The sequence below is a fragment of the Lacerta agilis genome, chromosome 12 (genome assembly GCF_009819535.1).
Source record: "Lacerta agilis isolate rLacAgi1 chromosome 12, rLacAgi1.pri, whole genome shotgun sequence".
NCBI classification, from domain to species: Eukaryota; Metazoa; Chordata; class Lepidosauria; order Squamata; family Lacertidae; genus Lacerta; species Lacerta agilis.
In genome coordinates this window covers 37,036,978-37,059,841 of record NC_046323.1, presented here as the reverse complement: position 1 = coordinate 37,059,841, position 22,864 = coordinate 37,036,978, and the positions used below count along the sequence as shown (strand labels likewise).

Sequence of the window (22,864 nt, the reverse complement as noted above, 5' to 3'; positions counted from 1 at the left end):
GGAGATTAGCAGCATCTGCTTGAAAGCCCGGACACAAAAGTTGTTGAGCTCTCTTTCTTTCTTTCTTTTTTGGGCAAAGTTGATGAGATTTTTTTGTTTTGTTTTGTTTTTGAGCTATTTTAAAAGAAATAAACACAAAATCTTCTTTGCCAAACCTTTTATTAGGCGTTACAAATATAGGCTATCAAAAAACATCCGTATATAAAAAATTAAAAATACAGAAGGTAGAGGAAGTTTAAATTCAGCTTCAAAAAGTCTGAGGAAGACTGACGAGTAGAAGTCAAATGTTGAACCTGGAAAAATGAGCAACGCTCCAGCTTTGGAATGAGGTGTATGCATGTGGAGGAGGCATAGGTTTATTGCTAGGAATATAGAATGTTGCTAGAATAATGTACAATAATGCCACCATCTTTGGGAAACATGGAAAGCCACACTAGAGAATTTATGCTCCAGTAACCTGGCATGGAATCAGTAGTAGTTTAGCATTGTTGGTGCTGACCTTTAAAGTTCTAAATGGCTTCGGTGCGGTATACATGAAGGAGCATCTCCACCCCCATTGTTCAGCCTGGTCACTGAGATCCAGCTCTGAGGGCCTTGTGGTGGTTTCCTCACTGCGAGAAGTGAAGCTACAGGGAACTAGGCAGAGGGCCTTCTTGGTAGTGGCACCCTCCCTGTGGAATACCCTCCCATCAGATGTCAAGGAAATAAGCAACTATCTGACTTTTAGAAGACACCTGAAGGTAGCACTGTATGGGGAAGTTTTTAATGTTTGATGTCTTACTGTGGTTTTATAATTTGCTGGTAGTCATCCAGAGTGGTTGGGGCAACTCAGTCAGATTGTTGGCATATAAACAACAACAACAACTTGAATTATTGAACAGTAGTATCCAAATATATTTAATATCTAACAGTCACCTGTGGTTTAGAGCTGGCTCTATGGTTTTCCCAATGCATAGCTGACTTGTTGATTTGGGGTGGAAGTGGTTTTTAATACAGAAAAAGGAGAAATTTTCATTCATGAGCTTGCTTAATTTTCCTTAGATTAAAAAATAAATCTAGGAAGCGAGAATACTCATAAAGTAGAGAAGCTATTTTTAACAGATTTTTATACAAATTATTTAATGAAGCATGTAGCTTTTTTTTTTTAAGTAGAAGTTGCCAAGTTGGACACCCAGCAGAGCAGAAAATTCCTGCTTTAGGTTGTAGGTGGAAGTTTAAGAAAACTCTGAAAATTCTAGAAGGCAATCCCTTACAGAAACCAGCCATTGGTATTAAAGGCATTATGTGCTGAAGATGACACAAGAAAGGATTAGATGAGTATATAAATCCTACGCAGAGCAGCAAGCAGTTGCTGGGAACTCGAAAAAGGAGCGTGAGGGTTATAAATCTAAGGAAATACCAATAAGTGCTGTTTAGTGCCGACAGGGTTGGAAGGACCTCTTTATTTTATTGAACTCTAATGCTAGGAAGGGAGAATTCCGTGATGCCTTTGAAGGCAATGGATTGCTTGGGGGTGGAAAGTTTGGCTCAGTTGCATTGAAGGGTAAGAAATGTGGGTAGGCACATATAATATGTTGCAATAATCAGACGTAGAGGTTGCCGGAGCTTAGACAACAGACGTTAGCCTATCGCTGTTCAGATGGGGTACAGCTAGGCCATCAGTCAAAGCCGATGGAAGGCACTCTATGCCACTGAGGCCTCCTGACCCTCAAGTGACAGCAAAGGAGCCAGAAGTTCCCCCAAGCCATATCCCTGCTCCTTCAAAGAGACTGTAACTGCATCAAACAGCCTCTCCCAGCCATCTGGTCTAGGGAGACACCCACTAACAGTGCTCTAGTCTTACCTAGATTGAGCTTCAGTATGTTTGTTGGCCATGGGTCCTGCTAGCTAGGGATGATGGGAGTTGTACTCCAACCACAGCTGGGGGACCCCCAAGTTTTAGAAACACTGTTAACATGATATACACTGAACTGTGCTGTAGCTACTTGTTTCATTAGTAAATTAATAAGCCTCCCTTTTGCTTTTCTTCTGTGTCTTGTTTCATCTCGCCAGACGGAACACACCTTATAAGACTTTGGAGCCTGTTAAGCCGCCGACAGTCCCTAATGATTACATGACCAGTCCTGCAAGGCTCGGAAGCCAGCACAGTCCTGGGAGAACGGCATCCTTGAACCAGAGGCCCAGAACACATAGGTACAGTTCAAGACTCTGCAGGTGGCTTTTCGCGAACCTTGATCCCAACCAAGCATGATAAAAGACGTTGGAGGATAAGAGATACGAAACAAATAATTTTTGGTTCAAAGCACTTCCTGTTTCTATAGTTTGCTTTGTTTACAACAAAAGGGTATTCAGTTGTGGTTCCAGCACAGCCCGTGGAATTGATTGATATGTGAGCCTGGTTTTTAGAATTCACTCGTGGTCTCATCCGGTCCACAATTAAGGAACAGCTGCTTGGGAGAAAACTGAAACAGGACTTTGATCCTGGCTATCGCCGGGATCCAAATAAATCTTAAAGTGCTTCTGTGAGCCTAAGGAATCTTTAGCCTTCCCCTGCCCCATCTGTTGATAACAGTATCACCCATCCTCCTATGTGCTATGTAGCAAACTATTGATAATTATTCCTAACAAGGTTTTAACAATGAAAATACAAGGACGTGATCCAGATAGCAGCTAAAATAGGACATCTCCAAATCTAAATCTTGATCCTGCCCCTAATCAATACTCTGATATTACTTGCAGCAAGGAAGGGGAAGAGTTCACTGAATTCAATGATACTTACTCCCAGGAATTCAATGATACTTACTCCCAGGAAAGTAGAAGTCAGTTTAGTTGAACTCAGTGGGACTTACGCATGCACAGATTCCACTTAAACCCCTGAGTGTGGAAGCAGATGCAACTTGACTAGAAAACCACTTAAACTTCTCTTAAATTAGCTGAAAATATATTAAATATATATCATATTGAAGTTTATTTAATATTTTTATTAATATTTTTTTATTAAATCTGGAAGGATGGCAGGGTTAAAATGTAAAACAAATGTAACACTATTGATTAACCACCATCACTACGTACCCTGAAATGTAAAGACAAGATCAGGAGCAAATCTTCTTAGAGTACTTGATCTTCAGAACCTTTCGTTTTTATAAGTTAACCACTCTTCTATTTTCTAAATAAAAATTCATATTTGCCAACCATTTTAACAAATGCACAAATAGCAATTTCATCCCCCCACTTTTTCTTTTTTTACTTTGAGAAGGGAGAATTCTTAGATGGTTTAAGGAGTAGCAAATGGTTGTGCTGTCATACTTAAAACTCTGAAATTAACAGTATAATGTAAGATCACACTTAATACGTTTGTGTGTGTGGCTCACACATACCAGATTTCTGTCAAGCTTCTTCTGTGAAGCAACGAGTTTAATGTGTCTTGCTGTTTCTAGGCAGAGAAAGTGTTAATTCTAGGAAAACTGCAGCAACAGATAATTATATAGTCTCGTGGTTACTAGTAGTCAATTGAAATATGAGAAATCCCACTTCAGACTTGGGGTGTGTTGGTGTGGTAGGCAGATTACATGCTTAAATATTTCGCTGTGTTGTAAAGAACAACAACCCTGCTTCTGGAAATCTAGCAGTCCATCTTGGTGGATTTTTAGCTCAGCCCCTTCCCAGATTCCACTGCAGGGAATATCCATTTCCTGGTAAGGGCCTTAAGATCAACAAATGGAACCTGTTTAGTCTTGACACAGTCTGATAATTATTGACTTGTGGCTGATAGCTATCAGCCATAGAAGCCAGCTTTTTCACTGCTGGCGCTGGAACGCACTCGCTGCTGAAATATGAGAGACCGTATCTGTACCTGTATTGGCATTCTGCCGGTCTTTGAAGACACACCTGTGTACACAGGCATTCCCTTCATCCTGTGACCTGAGTCTCCTGTTTTAATCGCTGCTGTGTTTTGATGCATATTTTAATGTTTGTTTAACTGCTGAGAACCACTTAGAAGTCTATTCTGACATGAAGCAGTGTGTTGATTAATTATTGAATTATTATTTTTTTATACTCCACCTTTTTCCCTGATGGGACTCAAAACGGCTTACAGATAAAAACAAGAATCATTAAAGACATGGGGGGGGGGAATCATTAAAAAGCAATTAAACATGAATAGAATTAAAACCATGGACATATATAAAATCTGTTTAAAACATACAAATAATTGCATATTACTAAATATAAATTACTAATAAATAATGATAGTTTGATTGGGGAGGGTTCAGACATGCCGAGCTTCTCACACCTGTAGTTTAATGTAGTAAAATTCCATGTGATTATTCTGGACATATAATTTGGCCATTATCTACAAATGGCATGCAAAATTTGTTCCCCTATTCTTCAGTCTACATTCCCAGACTTTTATTAGAGGTTTCTTCTGAATGAACAGAACCACCACCTTATTCCAAATTGGCTCCCTGTAAGTGTCAATAAAACTTTGGAGAAGAATAGAACACAGCTGCTGGCTGTAGTGGAATAGAGGTTAGAATTTTCAGCACTGTGGATTATGCCGCATTAATGGTTATAGACATACCAATGGTCATTGTAATGAGCAGACTGTGATTTTTTTTTTTTTTTGGAGCAGTGTAATGGAAGCTTATAAACCCAGCACTTGCTGCAGAGCTTGAAAAATGACAATAGTTCTATTTTGAGAGAGGCTGCAGTCACTTAAAACACTGTCTTATTTAAAACGGTTGCATAAATGTCTTTTTGTACATTCATTATTTGAGGCAGCGGAAATGGACTCTTCAGTGTCATGTAAGTGGTTTGTGGTACGGGATTCAGCTGCAGCCATGGCAACAGGTTCAAGATCCTTGGCATGCAGAACACTAATTTTTGTGGGAATAATCTCTGATCGTGGTAGCAATCTCCATTTCTTCTCTTTCATGTAGCTGTGTGTGTGTGTGTGTGTGTGTGTGAGAGAGAGAGAGAGAGAGAGAGAGAGAGACTGATTTTTTAATGCTTGTTGCTTGCCGCTTTGTCTTGTGATGTTTGTGGATAATTGGAAGGAGTGGGTAGTATATTTTTAATTTGTTCTTTTGTACTCTCAAGTTAGCCGGCAGCGTGCTTAACTTACTTCTTTTTGTATCTGACTGGTCTGCATCCATGTGGGTCATTTTCTCCAGCTTCTGACTCACCCAAAAGCACACTGCAGCACTATTCCAATACTTAGCGAAGGTGGAGGGCCAGACTGAGACCATGCTCACCCGGATAGCATCATCATCATCATCACTTTACTTGCACGCCAACTTTGCACAAACAAAACAAATTCTCAAAGCTGCTACAACAGTGAGAGCGGTGACACATCACGAAATCAACCATTGCAAGAACAATTTGATAACAGCAGCAATAATTAAACAGGAAAGTGATAGCAAATGTAACGGCATACAGCAAAACCAACATTTCAGTACTATCAGTGGAGTAATGTTACACCTTTTGGCAGCAGCAAGCTTAACAAGGGCGTCTGAACAGTCTCAGCTTGGTCCTAGATGCTCTCTGCCCACTGCTTCTATGCCAGCTACAAATTGGACAAGGACCAAGTTACTCTGATCAAATATCAAGGTCTTTTCCAAAGGGTCTCTGTCCCTTTCACATCCCTATTCAGACAACATTAAGGAGCTAAACTGGGGATATGGATAGGTTGATGAATGCACATTATATCACTACCAGTATAGTTTTACCCAGGGAAACCTGTCCTTAGGCGTGAATTGCTGTTGGGTTAAACATCTATAAATAAGCTCCGTTCTCCACTGTCCCCACCAGATGTGTTTAGGAGATATGTTTTCTTTCTCATTAGGTTGGCTGACAGCTTAATGAACAGAGTGTTAAACAAAATTCACCAACACTCCCAACACTTGACCTTCTGCCGGTGCTTTTTCACAACAATCCTAATGTGTAGTGCCACCCTGATATTTTGGGAATGAGGAAACCTTTTCCCAGAGTACATGGCGTCAGAGTTGCAAATTGCTGATGTTTTGACACCTTTAACATGCAATTTATCACCCTTAATTACTTTAGGGTGCCTGTAACCATTTAGGAACATTATATTAGGCTAACAGTTCTTTAGTTCTCAGAACGGTTGCTTACACTTTTTAATTAAATACTCCGATAGATGAAACGGGGGATGTATGCGAGTACGTAATGACTTAGCTAATTACATCTGTATCTGTTAGAATTTCGTGCATTCTGCTCTGCTGATATGATAATAAGAGGCAGGGATCTCTCCCTCCCTTCCTGTTTTGGGGGATGGATTTAATTTATAGCTCTTGGCTTTGTCGTGAAATGGAGGTAATTTGTCACACTATTGACCTGGATTCATTTTCAAGTATAACATGTATTAGAATAATTGTTCTTGAAAGACATCTATTTATCTCCTTGGACCTATTGTTATTTTATATATTTTATTTTATTTTTTTGGGAACAGTGGCAGTAGCGGCGGAAGTGGCAGTCGAGAAAATAGCGGAAGCAGCAGTATTGGCATTCCCATTGCCGTGCCTACACCTTCACCTCCGACTATTGGCCAAGGTATTTTCCAAGAAGCTCCTTAAACAATATCCTATGTAATAGACTGGATTAATTCAGATGCTGGATGAAGTTAATCGTTTTCAATTGTGCAAGTATGTGAAGGGACTGCCAGGACCCACTGGCTTGCTAGAGAGGCACAACATAGGACTCAAGTCTTCAGTGGAACAATAAAGGGCATTAACAACTTAACGTTGAGTAGGCAAAATGCTTGCATGGAAAGGTGATGCGTTTAAATTGCCCTTTACCATACCTTTGATTTCACAGGTGTTGATTTCAGTAGGCTGCTACTGAAATGTGTCTTCAAATAAAGGCAAAATAAACATTCAGTACTAGTTATCCAGGCACTACTCATATAGTTATATTACAGCCTTCCCCAACCTGGTGCCCTCCAGATGTTGTTGTTGGACTCCCAACTCCCATCGGCCCCTGCCGGCATGACCAGTAGTCAGGGATGATGGGAGTTGTGGTCTGACAACATCTGGAGGGCCACAAGTTCTCCAGCCCTCAGTTGAATGACCAAAAAAATACATTGCATTAATATGGTATAATACAGTTAAGTCCATAGTAGGAAACTTGGCTTATAAAAATTGTGGATTTATGCAATAAACCACCTTCCTTCACAATTTAGATTAGCTTTCTCAACAATTATTCTTTCTCACGCTATCTCGGTTGCCTAATTCAAATGATTAAGCGGGTTGAGATAGAGAATACATTGTTCCATGTAGATTGTCCTGTCCTTCGATTAGATTTCTAGGCAGGGCTGAGAACATGGACTATGTTAGGACCGGAAAACACAGAAAGATTATAATCAAGGAAAAGCTTTCAGATTTCCTCAGAGAAGCAGATAGAATTCAGTTGTCTATTCAGTGGGTGTAGTTTTATTTTTAAAAGAGGCCTTGAGGAAAAGCTGCAGGTTTTCTTCAATTTTCAAAGGGTAGCTGAATCGTCATGTTGATTTTTTTTTTTTAAATGGGGGTCCCATGATGATCCAAGCACAAGCTGGAGAGGATTGAAATGTATTAAGATGGCATTCAACTAAGTTTTACTCAGAGTAAGCCAAGTCAGGTCCATGAATTTCAGTGGGTCTACTCTTAGTGAAACTCAGCTGACTACCACTCTTACTTCTCAATGGAAACTACTTACTTGTGGTGGGGAAACCATTCATCTAAGCAGAATCAGTCAAATGTGGAACTAAATCTAAGCTGGAATTTCGTGACTTCTGCTACTGAATTGTTCTTGGTCTTGCCATCTTGATTTACAGTATGCTTCCTCCTTTTTGGGTGTACAAACAAATTTTGAATCCTTCTTTTGCATGTGCATAGGCCCTTTCCACACAAATGTCAGATAAAATGTTAATTCAGCCTGGGGGTAAGGAATTGCAAATCTACACAGACACGGGACCAAGGCTCATATTTTGTGCCCCTCATTGACTAATGACTCTTTTACTGAGTATTGTGAGATAGATTTAAAGGGCCGTATAGCCTTCCCAAACTTGTAGGCCATTTAGTGTTGTGGAATGGATGCTGGCAGCTGTATTACCTTCCCCAACCTGGTGTGTTCCATAGGTTTGGGACTGCAGCTCCCATCATCCTTGACCATTGGCCATACCATTTTGGGATGGTGGGAATTATAGTAAAGAAACATCCACAGGGTACCCGGTTGGGGAAAGCTAGATGTCATGGTGTCCACTTAGGAACTCAACCACAGAGTGCATGTAACCATGCAGAGAGAGCCACTTGGTAGCATGATGCTGGAGGGCGTGCTTTATCCTGCCCTTACTCCCCTCTTGGATTTTGATGAGTTCCGTCTGATGGGCATGGTAAAATATACTTCGGCACATGATGGACCTCCACTTGTCTGAATCGGCCTCCCAGTGACTTCACAAGCAGCCAACACCACATTGTAAATGGGGCACCTTCATCTGCCCAGCATTTCCACCATAAGTCAAAAGGTTAAGCTCTGGATCAAGGCCTGACTTGGCAATCTGTTTTAATAGCACACATATCTGCTCCTCCTCCTCCTCCTCCCGAAGCTCCACCAGCACCACCAATGCCCCCACCTCTGGTCATGGGCAGTGTGATAGGTGAGACCTCTTGAAAGAGCTGGCACTATTGCAGTTCTTTAACAAAAATACTTAATCAACTCCCCCTTCGTTAACTAATGAATGTATACATCCTGGGTTGTGTTGTGTGCATTTGTCCTGCTACAATATTAGAAGCTTGGGGGTTTAACCAATCTAACCCCAACTAATTTTTTTCTGTGGTGAAAGCCTCTGAAAGTTTAAATATAGACACAGGAGTCTGCCTTTATAGTGAGTTACACCTATTCAAAATAGCCTTGTATTGCCTATTACAGGCATAGGCAAACTCTGGCCCTCCAGATGTTTGGGACTACAATTCTCATCATCCCTGACCACTGGTCCTGTTAGCTAGGGATGATGGGAATTGCGGTCCCAAACATCTGGAGGACCGGAGTTTGCCTATGCCTGCCTATTATGCTATTAGGCAGTACTTTCCCAAGGTCTCAGGCAGAGGTCCTTTATTGTACAAGATTCTTTGATGAGTATGTGCCAGAGATTGAACCTTGGGCCTTATGGGTGCAAATATCTGCTCTGCCGTATATATCACCCAAATGTACACTGTGTACAGGGGTGAGCTACCTTTAGTCATTTTTGTGGTTTGCCTTTAAAACAAAAACCAAGAAAACCTCTGATCCTGTGGCCCACTGCTATGTGCTTAAATTTACAAAGCCAGAGTGCCTAATTTGTTTTTATGTAGTATGTATGTCTGTTCCAAAGCAGAGGGCACCATGCATTGCAAGAATCTGAACAGCTATCAGGCACTAGGTGGTGTGCCAGAAATGAGCAAGTGCCTGTGATCTGTTTTCTGCTCCTCCGAATCCACATTATACATTCAGAAAACTTGTTGATAGTGTGGTATTCAGAATAATTAAATATAACCAGTTCAGTGGGGCACAGATCCTACTTCAGTCTTGTGTTCAAAAGTAACTCATGTGTAGACCATGTGTCAATTTCACACATTCTTATATCCTTGAATATATTGCAAAAATGTGATATATGTGCATAAAACACATTGGAGTGACCATGCCTTTTTTTTGATGGCTTGCCCTGAAGTGGTGAGCAGTGCTTTTTACTATATTTAGCGTGCATTATAAATTTACTCAAAATTGGACCACCACTGTGGGTCTTAGCCAGGCATAGGCAAACTCCGGCCCTCCAGATGTTTGGGACTACAATTCCCATCATCCCTAGCTAACGGGACCAGTGGTCAGGGATGATGGGAATTGTAGTCCCAAACATCTGGAGGGCCGGAGTTTGCCTATAGGTAGTCTTGTGGTTTCCTGGCATTCTTGAAACCACACAGCATTTGACTCTCAAAGTGCAACTTTTAAAACTTGTTAACTTGGAATGTTTAATTTAATCCAGGGAGGGGAAGCTGTGCCCCCCTGAAACCTTTTGGATCCAAGACCCCATCAATTCCCGCCAACAGGGCCATTGGCCAGGGATGATGGGAGTTGCAGTTTGACAACATCTGGAGGGTCACAGATGGAGCCTCCTTGATTTAACCAGGTGTACCTAATAAACAGAATAATGGTTTTGGTTGGGACTCGATATTCAGTAGTACAATACAAGGCATTGACAATTTGTGTTGCGTTAGCATTGGTCTTTAGCATGCCTTAGATTTCACAAATGTTAAAAATGAAATGTGTTTCCAAATAATAAATATTCACTACTAATTATGCAGGCACTACTCATACAGTTATGCTGATTGCTTTACTGCAGCCTTTCCCAACCTGGTGCCCTCCAAATGCGATTGAACTCCAGCTCTTAGTAGCCCCAGCAAGCATGGTTGATGGTAGCAATGGGCAAAGACCATCTGTAGAGCATCAGGTTGGAGAAGGCTGCTCTGTAACAGGCAGACAGCAGGAGGATCCTTTTGCTTTGACATGAACTTGAGAGGCTTTGACCCAGATAGCATTGGTAAATGTTCTAATACTACGTGAAATAGAGTTTGTATAACCTTATTATGGTATGCTTTACGGCACACATACACCTGTTCAAAGTGATGATATTTTGACTGTCTTAAGAGACCACTTTAGCAAACAAGAGTTATAAGTTTCACTAGTGAATGTGAACTTTTACATTACCAAAGAGAGAAGACTTGCATAGCTAGATAACAACTGATAATCATTGTTTATAGCACTTCCCTTGGGCAAAGTTTTTACCTTCTTTTTTTACCTGGGAGATATCAAGCACATTTTGGATTTGTACTGAGGGCTCCAATGGGTTAATGATGTAAACTCTATGTAGGACCTCATGCCTTCTGTTTTATGCACAAGAAGAGTTTGAGGGCTAGTCCATTGAAGACTGTCTTTCAGAACACTAGTCATACTTGTAACAACATGGAAGAAATAATGCCCACTATTGTCCAGATAATATAAAAACCAATACATTTATACACCCTGCATATTTAAATGGTTCCAGTAGCTCTGGAAGCCATAAGGATCAAGTTTAATGAAGAGTTTCAGAGTTTAATAGCATTGTGCATTTTCAGAAGTTAAAACTATAAATAAGGAAGAGTGAATTTCAGCCCTGCCCCTTCAACATTAAGTAGCCTCCTTCCAAATCTTCTGCTCCATCACTTTTCATCACTGGGGTCTTGGGCTTCCATGTGTTTGCTGTACTGTGGGCTTTGTACGTGCTCCCTCCTGGTTTTCTGCACTCTCTCCCCAAGTGTTATTATTTTTGCTTAACTCTTTTTGTTGGTTCCTTTTGGTGCCTGCTTTTCAGTTGCTCCTGGGTCAGCTCCTGGTTCCCAGTATGGCACTATGACCAGGCAGATATCCCGACACAACTCTACCACTTCTTCGGCCTCTTCTGGTGGATTTAGGCGGAATCCTTCTGTGACTGCCTCGTTTTCTGCTCAGCCTCATGTTAATGGTGGTCCTCTCTATTCTCAAAACTCAAGTAAGCTGCTGGGTTACTACAGAGCCCAGAACTCCTGGGGTCGCTTTTGTGATTTGATAGCTTTGCATTTATCTTGATTTATCTATAATTCAGTGACTAAGGTCTGGTTCAGATGAAACAAGTCTGCACGCTCCATCATAGTCTCTCTGTTCTCTTTCATCTGTTCTGTGTTTGGCTTTGACACTTCTGTTGTGGTTTAGTAAATCACTGTTTCCTGTTCCATCTGAACCAGAAAACTGTGGTTTAATTTCTTATGATTACATATCAGGATCCGGCCATGGTTTTATTAGACCAAGATTGTTACACCTGAACTGGGCCTAGAAAATACACACAGTATATTTTGCTAGATAATAATTTGTTTGAAAGAATATGTTTTTAAACTAGGAGTGAATGTGAATTGTGTTTTCTTCTTCACTGAATAACCATCCATGATGTTAGGACTTTCATAAAAATCTTGTTTAGTTTCTCTCCCTTTTTAACCTTTTCCTTGTCCCCAGCTTTAGCTATAGTGTTTTTGTTCCTATTATGATCAACTGTAAATTATCAGGGAGCCAGGTTAGAGATCTGACCCATAACATGGAAGAGTAGGCCTCCTTTCCCCCATTCAGACAGCCACCTTTAATGTTCCTCCCTGTTTATATGGAGATGTTACATTTGAATATGGTATGACACTTGCAATCCAACACATACAGTTCACGATTCAGACTACTGATTACTGTATTTTGTGGAGGAGATCAGCTTTGCATTTTGGGTCTCTGCATATTGAATTGTATGCGCTGTAGCTGAATGCAATGTCCCCGTGTATGTGTGGTTCACATCAGATGTTCAGGAGCACTTTTGCTCCCTTCTACGCATTGTACTGCAACATGCGGTGAGGGACCTATTGTCTGATCCAGCCCATAGTGTTGAAATGGTGAATTAAATTTGCACTGCTAGTTAGTTGGCTGACTGTCCATGTTCAGAGGTAAAGTATGTGAAAATACAGAGAAACGGTCCTGTCACATTCAGCAGGACAGAAATATCCTCCTGAAATGTCCCAATCATTTTAGCATTCTTGTTTTTGTATGTGTTTTTTTGTATTGCAAGCTTTTGTTCAAATACAGTCGCAAGGCCTATATATGAGTAGTGTGCCATGCTTTAAACAATAGCCTCTAGCCACTAATTTTAACTTGTCGGTTGTTTTCATCCTTTTCTGAAACTTAATGATTTAACATCCCAGTCTTGACAGTATAGCTTCCAGGTTTCCCAGTTCCCTTGGACTGCATTTTTCATGCCAGGCACAAACCTAATTTGTAGCATTTGTGGGGAGAGGAGAAAGAGAATTCAGGAGTGGGGGACGGACTGGAAGTGAGATCTCTTCAAAACAGTCCATCACGGTGTGTTTCAGTTACACTGGCACATGAGGGAAGGCTAGCTCGTTTCAAAGTTAACTCGGTGCTCAGATTTAATTGTTGAAAGAGGAATGCTGAATTACAGCATTGTTTAAAATTACTGCGTACTTGGAAGTCTAGAACCTGTTTCAAAGTTGCGATCCCAGTCCTACTACCATGCTGAATGTGGGGCCTTCGAGGTGCTTTGAATCTAGATTGGATTAAATGCTAAAATAAAAATGTTCCCATCCCCTAAAAATTCTGGCTCCGCCCTGCTGTCCCATCTAACTCTTATTGAGACCAACATCTTGATAGACAGCTTGCTCTGGTGGGTGTGTATTCAAAGCTCATTTCAAAGATGAAAATGGTCCCTTAATTCTGCATGCAGCTCAGGCACTGACGAAGTGGACTTTGAAGGATTAGTGGCATGGCTGTTAATGAGATAGAACTTCTGCCTCCATCTGATGTAGACTCAACAGACTTTGTGGAGGTTTGCGGTCATGCCCATTCAAGACTGGCAACTAACACACGCAGTCACACCTTGGCTATCCTCACAAGTCCTTTAAATTACCTCTTTTCTCCTTCCCACGAACCTAAGGAAGGAAGGAAATTTGAGGGTCCCTCTGCAGAAGACTCAAAACACAGATTCATTGCTATGGGTTTGCTTAACATGCCATTGTCATATTTTTAACTTGGCTTGGCCTTCAGGATTCTCTGTGCTCTTTGACTGCCTTGTCAGCTGCAAGGATCCTTCCTGCTGATGCTGAGCAGATGAGCACAGAATCCTTGCTGTAAGAAGCTGAAAACGAGGTAGCTTCATGCTGCACTATTCTGGTGCCCCTGGAATGCAATAATAAACGAAGCCCTTCACAAATATGTCCCATGAAGCTTGACTGATAGGCAGAGACAAAGTCTTTTTATTTTTAGGGATATGCTGACATGTTTATTTGCTAGTTCACTTGAACTGTGGATTTTCTTGAATTGCAGTTCAGCAGAAAAAAGCCATCTGTTTTGAAAACGAATTGCTTTCCTAAAAGCCTTCCTGAGGGATGCGCAAAGCTGCTTCAAAGTATAAAATTATAAAACAACGTAGTATATTCATTCTTACACAGAAGGGCGGGGCCCCATAGACAAATCACCTCCGTAACCGTTGCCGTTTTCTGGCTTGTTTATTTCAGTGCTCGCTGCAAAGCAGAGTTCCTATTGAGCTCTTTCCCATGGCATTTTACTGTGAAAAGTGTCCTCTTGCTAAAACACAAATTCCACTTTCCCCTTATGCGCTGCTGCCGGTTCCTGCAAGGTTTTGCTGCAGGATGTCAGGACTTGTCGGTTTAAAACAGGAAAAAGAAGAGTTTTGTTCAAATCAACAAGTGAAACCTCTGAAACAGGAAGTGTGGATTTTAGCCTCATCCCTAGTTGCCCCCCCCCACCGCCCTTTAATGGAGTTGCAAATTAGCTAAAAATGCAGTTCAGCAGTGGTTGTATTGCTGGGAAAGCAATCTTTGAAGGAGGTCCTGCTGTGTGCATTCCTGTTGTTCATTGCATACCTTGTTTTGTGGTCCATTGTTAATGACAGCTGCTTTTTGTTTTTGTTTTCCTTTTCCTGTATCTGTGTTTACTTCCCCGTTTATGGCGTGTGTGTCGCTTCCAGTTTCTATTGCTCCACCCCCTCCCCCTATGCCTCAGTTGACTCCACAGATACCTCTCACAGGCTTCGTGGCCAGGGTGCAGGAAAACAGTAAGTTTGGCAGCTCAGCTTCTCCAAAGAGTAGAGCCGGTTCTCTTTCTCTCTCCTAGCATGCATGGCTGGCCAGTCAGGCTCTTTCCTTTGGTCTTCATTGGGTGTTGGGTTTTTTGGGGTGGTGGGGGAGTTGTTTCATTTGTTTTCTTTCCTCGGTGAGATGCTAACTCCCATCTTTCATTTTAGTGCCAACATGGAACTGAAGGGGAGTGCCTTCTCTTCTGGTGTTTTTTTTTTTATTTTAATTTTGGCATGATGATTACTAACGACATTTTTGGAACTGTGGCTTTTCTCAAAGGGATGTGTGTGTTCACCTGGTTACCCTTGCCCCAGAAGAAACTGTTTTCTTTTTTAAAGAGTTCAAAATGCAGTCTGGAGACTTGGTATGGGATTAGCTACAAGGAAAACACCACCAGGGAAGGCTCCCAGCAAACTGTGTGCTCCCCGCCCAGGGTGAAATCCCTAAACTTATATTTTTGACTTGGGAGACTCTCACAAAAGGCATCAGTGTAAGAGGTGTTGGTTTTAAAAGCCTTTAGTTTGTGACCCACAACAACTCTGGGCAATCCTCCGTCAAAAAAGCTCAACAACTCTGAGCCATCTCCCCCCATTTTCTTAAATTTGAGTCCCCCCAAAATTTGAGTCTTATACATGGGGGGCGTCTTGTACACGGAAAAATACGGTATATCTCAGATGTGACATCCTATGGTGGCATTAGGCAAGCGAAAATACTTCTGCTCACTGAAGGGCGGGCCTCTCCAATTTTCACCAATCCCTTCAACAACATATTGCAGCCCTCTGAACCATATCCCTCTCTTCCCCCTCACTTTCAGCGCTTTCTGGAAATGATAAATGAAATGTTCCACCCTGGTTGAAGGAAGTACTGATAATCCCCTGGGTTTTTTTTTTTTAAGGAGTGGGTTTGATAGTGAGATGCTTTGTGCGTTTTTTAAAACTACTTATACTCCAGTTTTTTAAAATAAATATATATCCTACCCCACAAGAAACATTCAATACATATACAATGTTAATAATACATACAAACATTAAGCAAGCTGGTAAATAGTTTAGAATTAATTACATCAGCTGACACTTTGTGCATCTTGAGACATCCCTGCCCTAGTTTTGCCAATAATGCAACTGCAGGGTTGAGATTGGATGGATTAAAATTTTCCTGGGCTTTCCAAAGCTGAAACCAGCACGTGAAGCCGCAAAGGAAGCCTGTATTGGCTTACATGAAATACAGATGTGAAGAGGGCACTTCACGAAGCTGAAATTAACTGTGGCTAATGAGTTCTGCTCAGTGACATTCTAGAGATATGGAATATCAGGGCATGCATTTCATATTTCAGATCAATCCAAGCAATTAGTTTTGCATTTTCCCCGCTACAACATTTTAAAAGAATGAACGGAAAACGATTTGGCATTAGTGCCATTTAAAAATTTGACCACTTAAAATCTCAGTAATTAAATGAAAGGGGCATTGAGACTTCATTTTATTATATGCCGTGTTCGGTTTCTCTTCATTATGCTAGCTTGAATTTCGGGATGTTTCGTAAAACACGCAGGGGCATCATTAGTGATATCACTATATCTGCTGAAAAGCTTTTTTTTTCAGGGAAAGGGAGGTTCTGATTCAAAAGCACTTGTCAATACTGAGGCTCTTTTGTGCAATGACGATTTTCATTAGTTGGACAAAACTAAGAATGCTCTATTCTGAATGAGCATTATATTTTGTTCTTAAGCTAAAGAATATTGTGGAATGGGCATAGTTTCTCTTTAAACCCCCTGTGCCAGTTCCATATGAAATGGACCCAGTCCGGAAAATGTTATGGTTTCATGTGCATGTCTGTCTCTCGTGCTAAACGGATTTGACCGATAAATTATGGGATGCAACCCATTGGGAACATTGTCTAGTCTTGTATTGGAAAAGCTGTTGTATTGCAGCAAACACATCCATTTCAGTGTGGCTTTTGCGGCAGAAGTTCCCAGAGGAACAATGGGCCTATTGTCATATAACACAGCACTGACAACAGCAGGTTATGCTGCTGCTTACCTACTGAAGTCAGATTCTGAACCGGATTTAGATTTTGGAGCCCTGCAGTTCCAGCACCTATTGCCCAGCCAGATGCCTTCAGGATGCCCACAAGCAAGGCATGGAAGCGGCGGCCCCCTAGCAGCTGGTATTCGGAAGTATTTGGCACAGCAGCAGTCGGGCCAGAAATAATAATAATAATAATAATAATAATAATAATAATAATAATAATAATAATAATTTATTTATACCCCACCCATCTGGCTGGGTTTCCTCAATCTTCTCACTGGGAGCCCCAGTCTTTGTGCGCTCATGCTAAACCATGATTAAGCTTAGTGTTACGTGACAACTGAGTCGCAGCCACTTCATTGTGAAATTCTCTTACTCAGAATAGCATCTGTTTGTGCATGGTGGGGCACATGATTGAGAATATGCAGGATTCTCTCCCTGCAGGGTTAGTTTGCAGAACCGCGATGAGGCTCCCTGGATAGTAGGTTAGCCATTCACCCTCTTATTAGAGGACGAAAGTGCTGGAGCTCACTGAGACAGGCCTCTCTTCTGGAAACTGGAATGGGTCCAGAGGAGGGTGACGGGTCTGGAAACCCAAGTCCTGTGAGGAAGTTGAAAGAGCTGTGTATGTCTAGCCTGGAGAAGAGGGAAATTAGGGGGCAGATGTGATGGCAGTCTTCAAATACCTGAAAGGCTGGAGCACTGAAGATGATCAGACTTGTTCTCTGGTGCGCTATAGGGCGGGCAGGCAGGACTAGAACCAATGGGTGGGAACTGTAGGGTAGCAGATTTCAGCTAAAGTGTAGGGAAAACCTCCTATCAAGAAGATACTTGCTCAGCAGTGGAACACCCTTTTCTTGGGAGATGGGTGCTTCACTGGAGGTATTTAAGCAGATGCCGGACAACATCCGGTAGGCATGGAATGATGCCTTGCAGATGCTGCACAAATGACGGCCAAAGTCTGCATCAGGCTCTTGATTCTAACTCCGTCCTTGATTCTGTTCTTCTTATCGACATCAGTGAATGCTAAAGTGGGATATAACCAAGCCAGGACTCTTAGCGATGGCTCTTTCTCTGTTTTTCAGGTACTTTGCTAACCCAGAGCAAAAGTAACAAAATTGTTTTGAGCCCACACACGACGCGTTTGATAACAGGCTGCAATATTCAGTAGCCCTTGGAATGTGTAGCTATTGAGTGAATTCCCTTCCTGTTCTCCGCTAGCGTGCAGCTTATGATGCCTTGGAGCGTCTGCGTGGAAAATGGCACCTGCTGTTACGTGGCTGCTAGTAACCCACAAAGCCCATCTATCATAGCATTTTAACACGCAGAGCTTTTGTTTCTAATCTGTGCATGGTATGGGTAGTGCATGCCGTTAGCTTTCGATAGAAGATGTGGGTCCCTGATCACGTGTTTACTTGCATTTGCACGAAACCTGACAGAGGTTTTCCACTGGCTTTCAGTTGCCGACAGTCCAACTCCACCGCCACCGCCGCCTCCCGATGAGATGCCCATGTTTGATGACTCCCCGCCGCCGCCACCTCCGCCACCCGTGGATTATGAAGATGAGGAGGCTGCAGTCGTGCAGTACAATGACCCATATGCAGACGGCGATCCGGCTTGGGCACCTAAAAGCTATATTGAGAAAGGTAATGGGCGAACACGCTTGTGCCTGCAGCAGATCAGCCCCTTAACAGTAGGGCTAAAAACGAGAGGCTTAACCTCCAACTCCCAATTTCGCTGCAAACATGCCGTGCATCCCTGTATGAAGCCTTATTCTCATAGCCTCATTATGATCCCCCTCTCCGCCCTGTCTGCAAATCTGCAGTATGGGGGACAATAATATTGGCTTTATAGGGTTGTTTATACAAATTACTGAGTTAATGTTATACCAAGAGAAGCCCTGCATAGAGCGCATTGCAGCAATCCATTTTTGAAGTCGCCAGTTCCTGAACTACTGTGGTCATGCTCTCCCAGTCCACAAACGACATTTCTAGCTGCTGAGGCTACCTGGGCATCCGGTGACAAAGCGGGTTCCAGAAGCACCCCCAAACTGTGTACGTGCTCCTTCCGATAAAACTTCAGTCCTGTCTGGGCAGAAAACAGATAAGTTTCTTGGGTGGGGGAACTGATCACCCACAGTGTCTCCTATCTGGGGATAAAATAGTGCTCTGCGGCACCCCATAGCATTAATGCTGGGGATCTGAAAAGCACTCTCCCAGTGGTGCCCTCTGGATTTGGTCATGAACTATTGTGGCACAGTGTCCCTAATTCCCTTTCCACAGAGAAGATCCAGGAACTTGTCATGGTTAATGGTATTGAAAGCTGCAGCGAGCTCAAGAAGCAAGAGCAGCATCTCATTCCTCTTGTACAGCTCTCTGCAGAGGTCATCCGTCAGGGTGACGAAGGGTGACTCAGTCCCAGGGCCAGGCTGGAACCCAGATTGGAATAGATCTAAATAATCTGTGCTGTTTGAAATGTGTCACCATAGCTGTGCTTAGGTGCTCGTCTGAACACATTAAGGGTTAAGTGGGGAAGGGGACAGAGGCACCCACTCTTTAGATCTTTGTCTTGATTAGTGCAAAGGTTTGAAGATGTTTTCAAAGCATGTTTATCTCCACATGCTTAGAAACTGTCTTCATGATCAGAAGCCTTTGTCTATTATCTCTGAGAATTCTTGGAGAACAGGTGAGAGAACAGACTGGAGGTGGGCAAATGTTGTCCCCATCTTCAAAAAGGGGGAAGGAAGACCCAGGTAACTACCAACCGGTGAGCTTGACATCGATACCAGGAAAGGTCCTAGAACAGAGAATTCAACAGTCGGTCTGTGAGCATTTAGAAAAGGATGCTGTGATTACTAATACCCAGCATGGGTTTCTCAAAAATTAGTCATGCCAGACCAATCTGATTTCTTTCTTTTACAAATTTGGTGGATCAGGAATTTTCAGCAAGGCTTTTGACAAAGTCAATTTTACCAGCAGGGGAGCTGGTAAAATGTGGGTTGAACGAGGTAACTGTTAAGTGGATTTGACTGGCCGAACCCAAAGAGTACTCATTAATGGTTCTTTGTCATCCTGGAAAAAAGTAACAAGTGGGGTGCTGCAGGGTTGTCCTGGGCCCGTTGTTGTTTAACGTCTTTATAAATGACTTGGATGAAGGAACTGAGAGAATGCTCATTAAATTTGCAGATGACTCCAAACTGGGAGGGGTAGCTAATGCTGCAGAAGACAGAATCAGAATTCAAAATGACCTTAACAGATTGGAGAATTGGGCGCAAGCTAACAAAATGAAACTGTCTTGCATCATGTTTGCCAATGTAGCTCGGTAGATAGTTCACTTGGTATGAGACACTTAATCTCAGGGTCATGGGTTTGAGCCCTGTATTGGGCAAAAGATTCCTGCATTGCAGGGGTTTGGACTAGATGACCCTTGTGGTCCCTTTGCAATTCTACAATTCTATGTCCTTTGACTTGCCACCACTTCCCAAGGCATCAGGCAGGTTTTCAGTACCAGAGATTGAATTTGGGATTTAGTAGTAGTAGAGAGTGATTGCATTATTAGAATACAGAAGATTCAGTTTAAATGTCAGGTTAGTCTTTTTCATGTTGCCATTATCGTGTGCCTGCCCTTTTTGTAATTTTGGTTTGCAAGTTAGATTCGGAAGTGGCTGAATTAGCAATATAGCCCCCACCCTCACTTACAGGAAAAGTAATTTTGTCTCTCTCCCCAATTCCCAGTTGTTGCCATATATGACTACACAAAGGACAAGGATGATGAGCTGTCATTCATGGAGGGTGCAATCATTTATGTTATAAAGAAGAATGACGACGGCTGGTATGAAGGTGTTTGCAACAGAGTGACTGGCCTGTTTCCTGGAAACTATGTTGAGTCAATCATGCACTATGCGGATTAAGTTATCTCTTCAGGTCAGGTCTTATTCAATCATGCCATAATTATTTACAAAGGGTAACTAAAAGGTTAACAATTGTCTTAATGCTCTTTAAAATGTGCCCATCCTTTCAGGCCATACTGTTTAAATGGTATGATTGAATGTTCATCTGTAAGCATTTGTCTCTGCAGAGTTTGTAAAACGAGCAACTGTTTATTACTGATTATGCTTATTTACTTATGCATTGTTGATTTTTATGACCAGCCTAAATATTCTGGGGAAGTAGGGTATATAATATTTAATGACTCATGATTCAAATTGTGCCATTATTTTCTTTTTTCAGTGCAGCATGGTAAACTAACAACTATGTTAGACTAACATTAAATCTGATTGAAAAGTCTGATAGTGCTGGTCATTTACCTTTGTTTAGACTCTTGCTCATCCTCAAACTATAGTATTTGTTTAAAAGCATGCATACAAACTTATGTATTGAATTATACTTTTCTCTCTCCAAAAAATCCAAGATGCTTCCAATTTGTTGTAATCTTTTGCCTGGAGTACTCTTTCACAAAGCCTATTCCAATTAGTCCATTTGAGTCTCTAAGGTGTCCATTTGAATCAAAGTCTTATGATGTATGTGTGATTTGTACCTGAGTTTTTTATGAGTAAATTTGCATTGAATTTTTCCATTCATAAATACATAAGTGAACCAAAGGTCTTGTCCATTAATTTGTTGGCTTGCCTTGCAAAGCAATACTAAAACATTGACTTGGCAAAAATCCCCCCGCCCCTTGTAAGGGACAATTTTGATGCAAGTGCAAAACTTAACATCCTCCAAGATAGGAAACCAAGTTTCTGCAAGCTCATGATGTGTAAAATTACACAAAACTGTATTTGGCTTCATTCATTGCGACAGTGAGTGATAACTGCTAGACACTTGCAACTCATGTCTCTTGTTACTCTTTTAAACAGAGGATCACAGTGCTAAAAGGCTTATAGGGGAGTTTGCAGAGTAAAGGAGTCCTGGGCCTGGGAAATTGCATTAACATCTCTTTGGCTAGTTCTTGGATGCTAGACTTAGCTGGGGATTGACACACAGCAGAAATCTGTGCCTATTTCCAGCTATCCACATATGACCAGAGCTGTCCAGGCTGATAGTGCTGATTTAGCATTAGATGGGCAAAGTCATGCCATCCAATTGCATTGTTGGCAGTACAGCTGCAGCACCAGGAATCAACAATGCATTCTTCCCTCTACCCAGTAGTCTTTTACTCTGGCAGTGGAGCTTCCTTAGGGGTGATTGCCTTTACCAGCTTGGGTGACTGTGGTTATAAAATGAAGCCACTTGGCCCTGGTTATGAGGCTACCAAGTTTTGTTCTCCGATCTTAACACATTCCACAACACGCTGAGTTGTGAGGAAACTTATCACAAGTCACTGTCCTATTGGCCACTGACTCACTTAAAACGTGGAAGGTTGCATGTCCTGCTAAAATGTCGTAGCACTGAAGGGATTTGCTACTGACTTGTCCACATCACTGTATTTAAAGACGGTTGCTGCCACAGCCATCCACAAAATACAAGGAGCATGTGAGCCCAGGTGGAGGCAGATACTACAGGAGAGATGATGCTGGTCCAGGTGTCCTACTGAAAGGAACTAATCATATCAGCTCACGTAGGGAAGGACACAAGCAGTCACTGCCTACTTTGCTCTTCTAAGAAAGCAACACATGCACTTTGACACCTCCATTTTGAGCACAACGTCAGGTGACTTTTTTGGTCTCTTTGTACAAAACTTGTATTACTTAGATTATCTAAGGCAGGTTATGATTTAGTAAGGGATTTTTTTTTACTGTATGTAGTAAAGATTTATTTGGACTGAACTGTCTTAATGGGTATTAAAATTAAATGATGAAAGAGCAGGTGTACTGGCTGTTCGAGTGGTTACAATTGTTTTCTAGTGTGGCATTAAATACTGAAGCATCCCTTGCCGCCTTACCTTAAACAAACCTAACTATATTAAATGCTTTCTTGCCTTTTCCTAATTGTTAATCTGTTATTTCTGAGATCAGTTAGCAATCCGTAAAACCTATCTGTATTCCCTTTATAAATTGGAACATCTTAAAATTGTATATAACCTGTTTATTTACAAAAAATGTGCAGTCTTTTTATAATAAACCATACTCCTTTAATATTCTTGGTACTCTGAAACTAATAGGCAATTAGATCATTCTTAAGGTATCTTTCTTATACTCCCAGCACACACCA

At 41.7% G+C, this 22,864-nt stretch overlaps 1 protein-coding gene across 14 annotated transcripts in view; it reads left to right on the top strand.

Moving 5' to 3' along the window:
• The window catches only part of ABI1 (abl interactor 1), a 101,050-nt gene extending 78,262 nt beyond the window's left edge, over positions 1-22,788 (top strand). For 3 of the 14 annotated variants that reach the window (XM_033166173.1, XM_033166171.1, XM_033166165.1), the window contains 7 exons: positions 2,053-2,193; positions 6,470-6,570; positions 8,567-8,653; positions 11,366-11,557; positions 14,579-14,665; positions 18,173-18,358; positions 20,447-22,788. In XM_033166173.1, the coding sequence (XP_033022064.1) occupies positions 2,053-2,193; positions 6,470-6,570; positions 8,567-8,653; positions 11,366-11,557; positions 14,579-14,665; positions 18,173-18,358; positions 20,447-20,622 (970 nt within the window). In that variant the 3' untranslated portion in view covers positions 20,623-22,788. The remainder of the gene's footprint in view (positions 1-2,052; positions 2,194-6,469; positions 6,571-8,566; positions 8,654-11,365; positions 11,558-14,578; positions 14,666-18,172; positions 18,359-20,446) is intronic. The other 11 variants (XM_033166177.1, XM_033166167.1, XM_033166170.1 and 8 more) reach the window with 7 other exon arrangements.
• Positions 22,789-22,864: the final 76 nt, after the last annotated feature.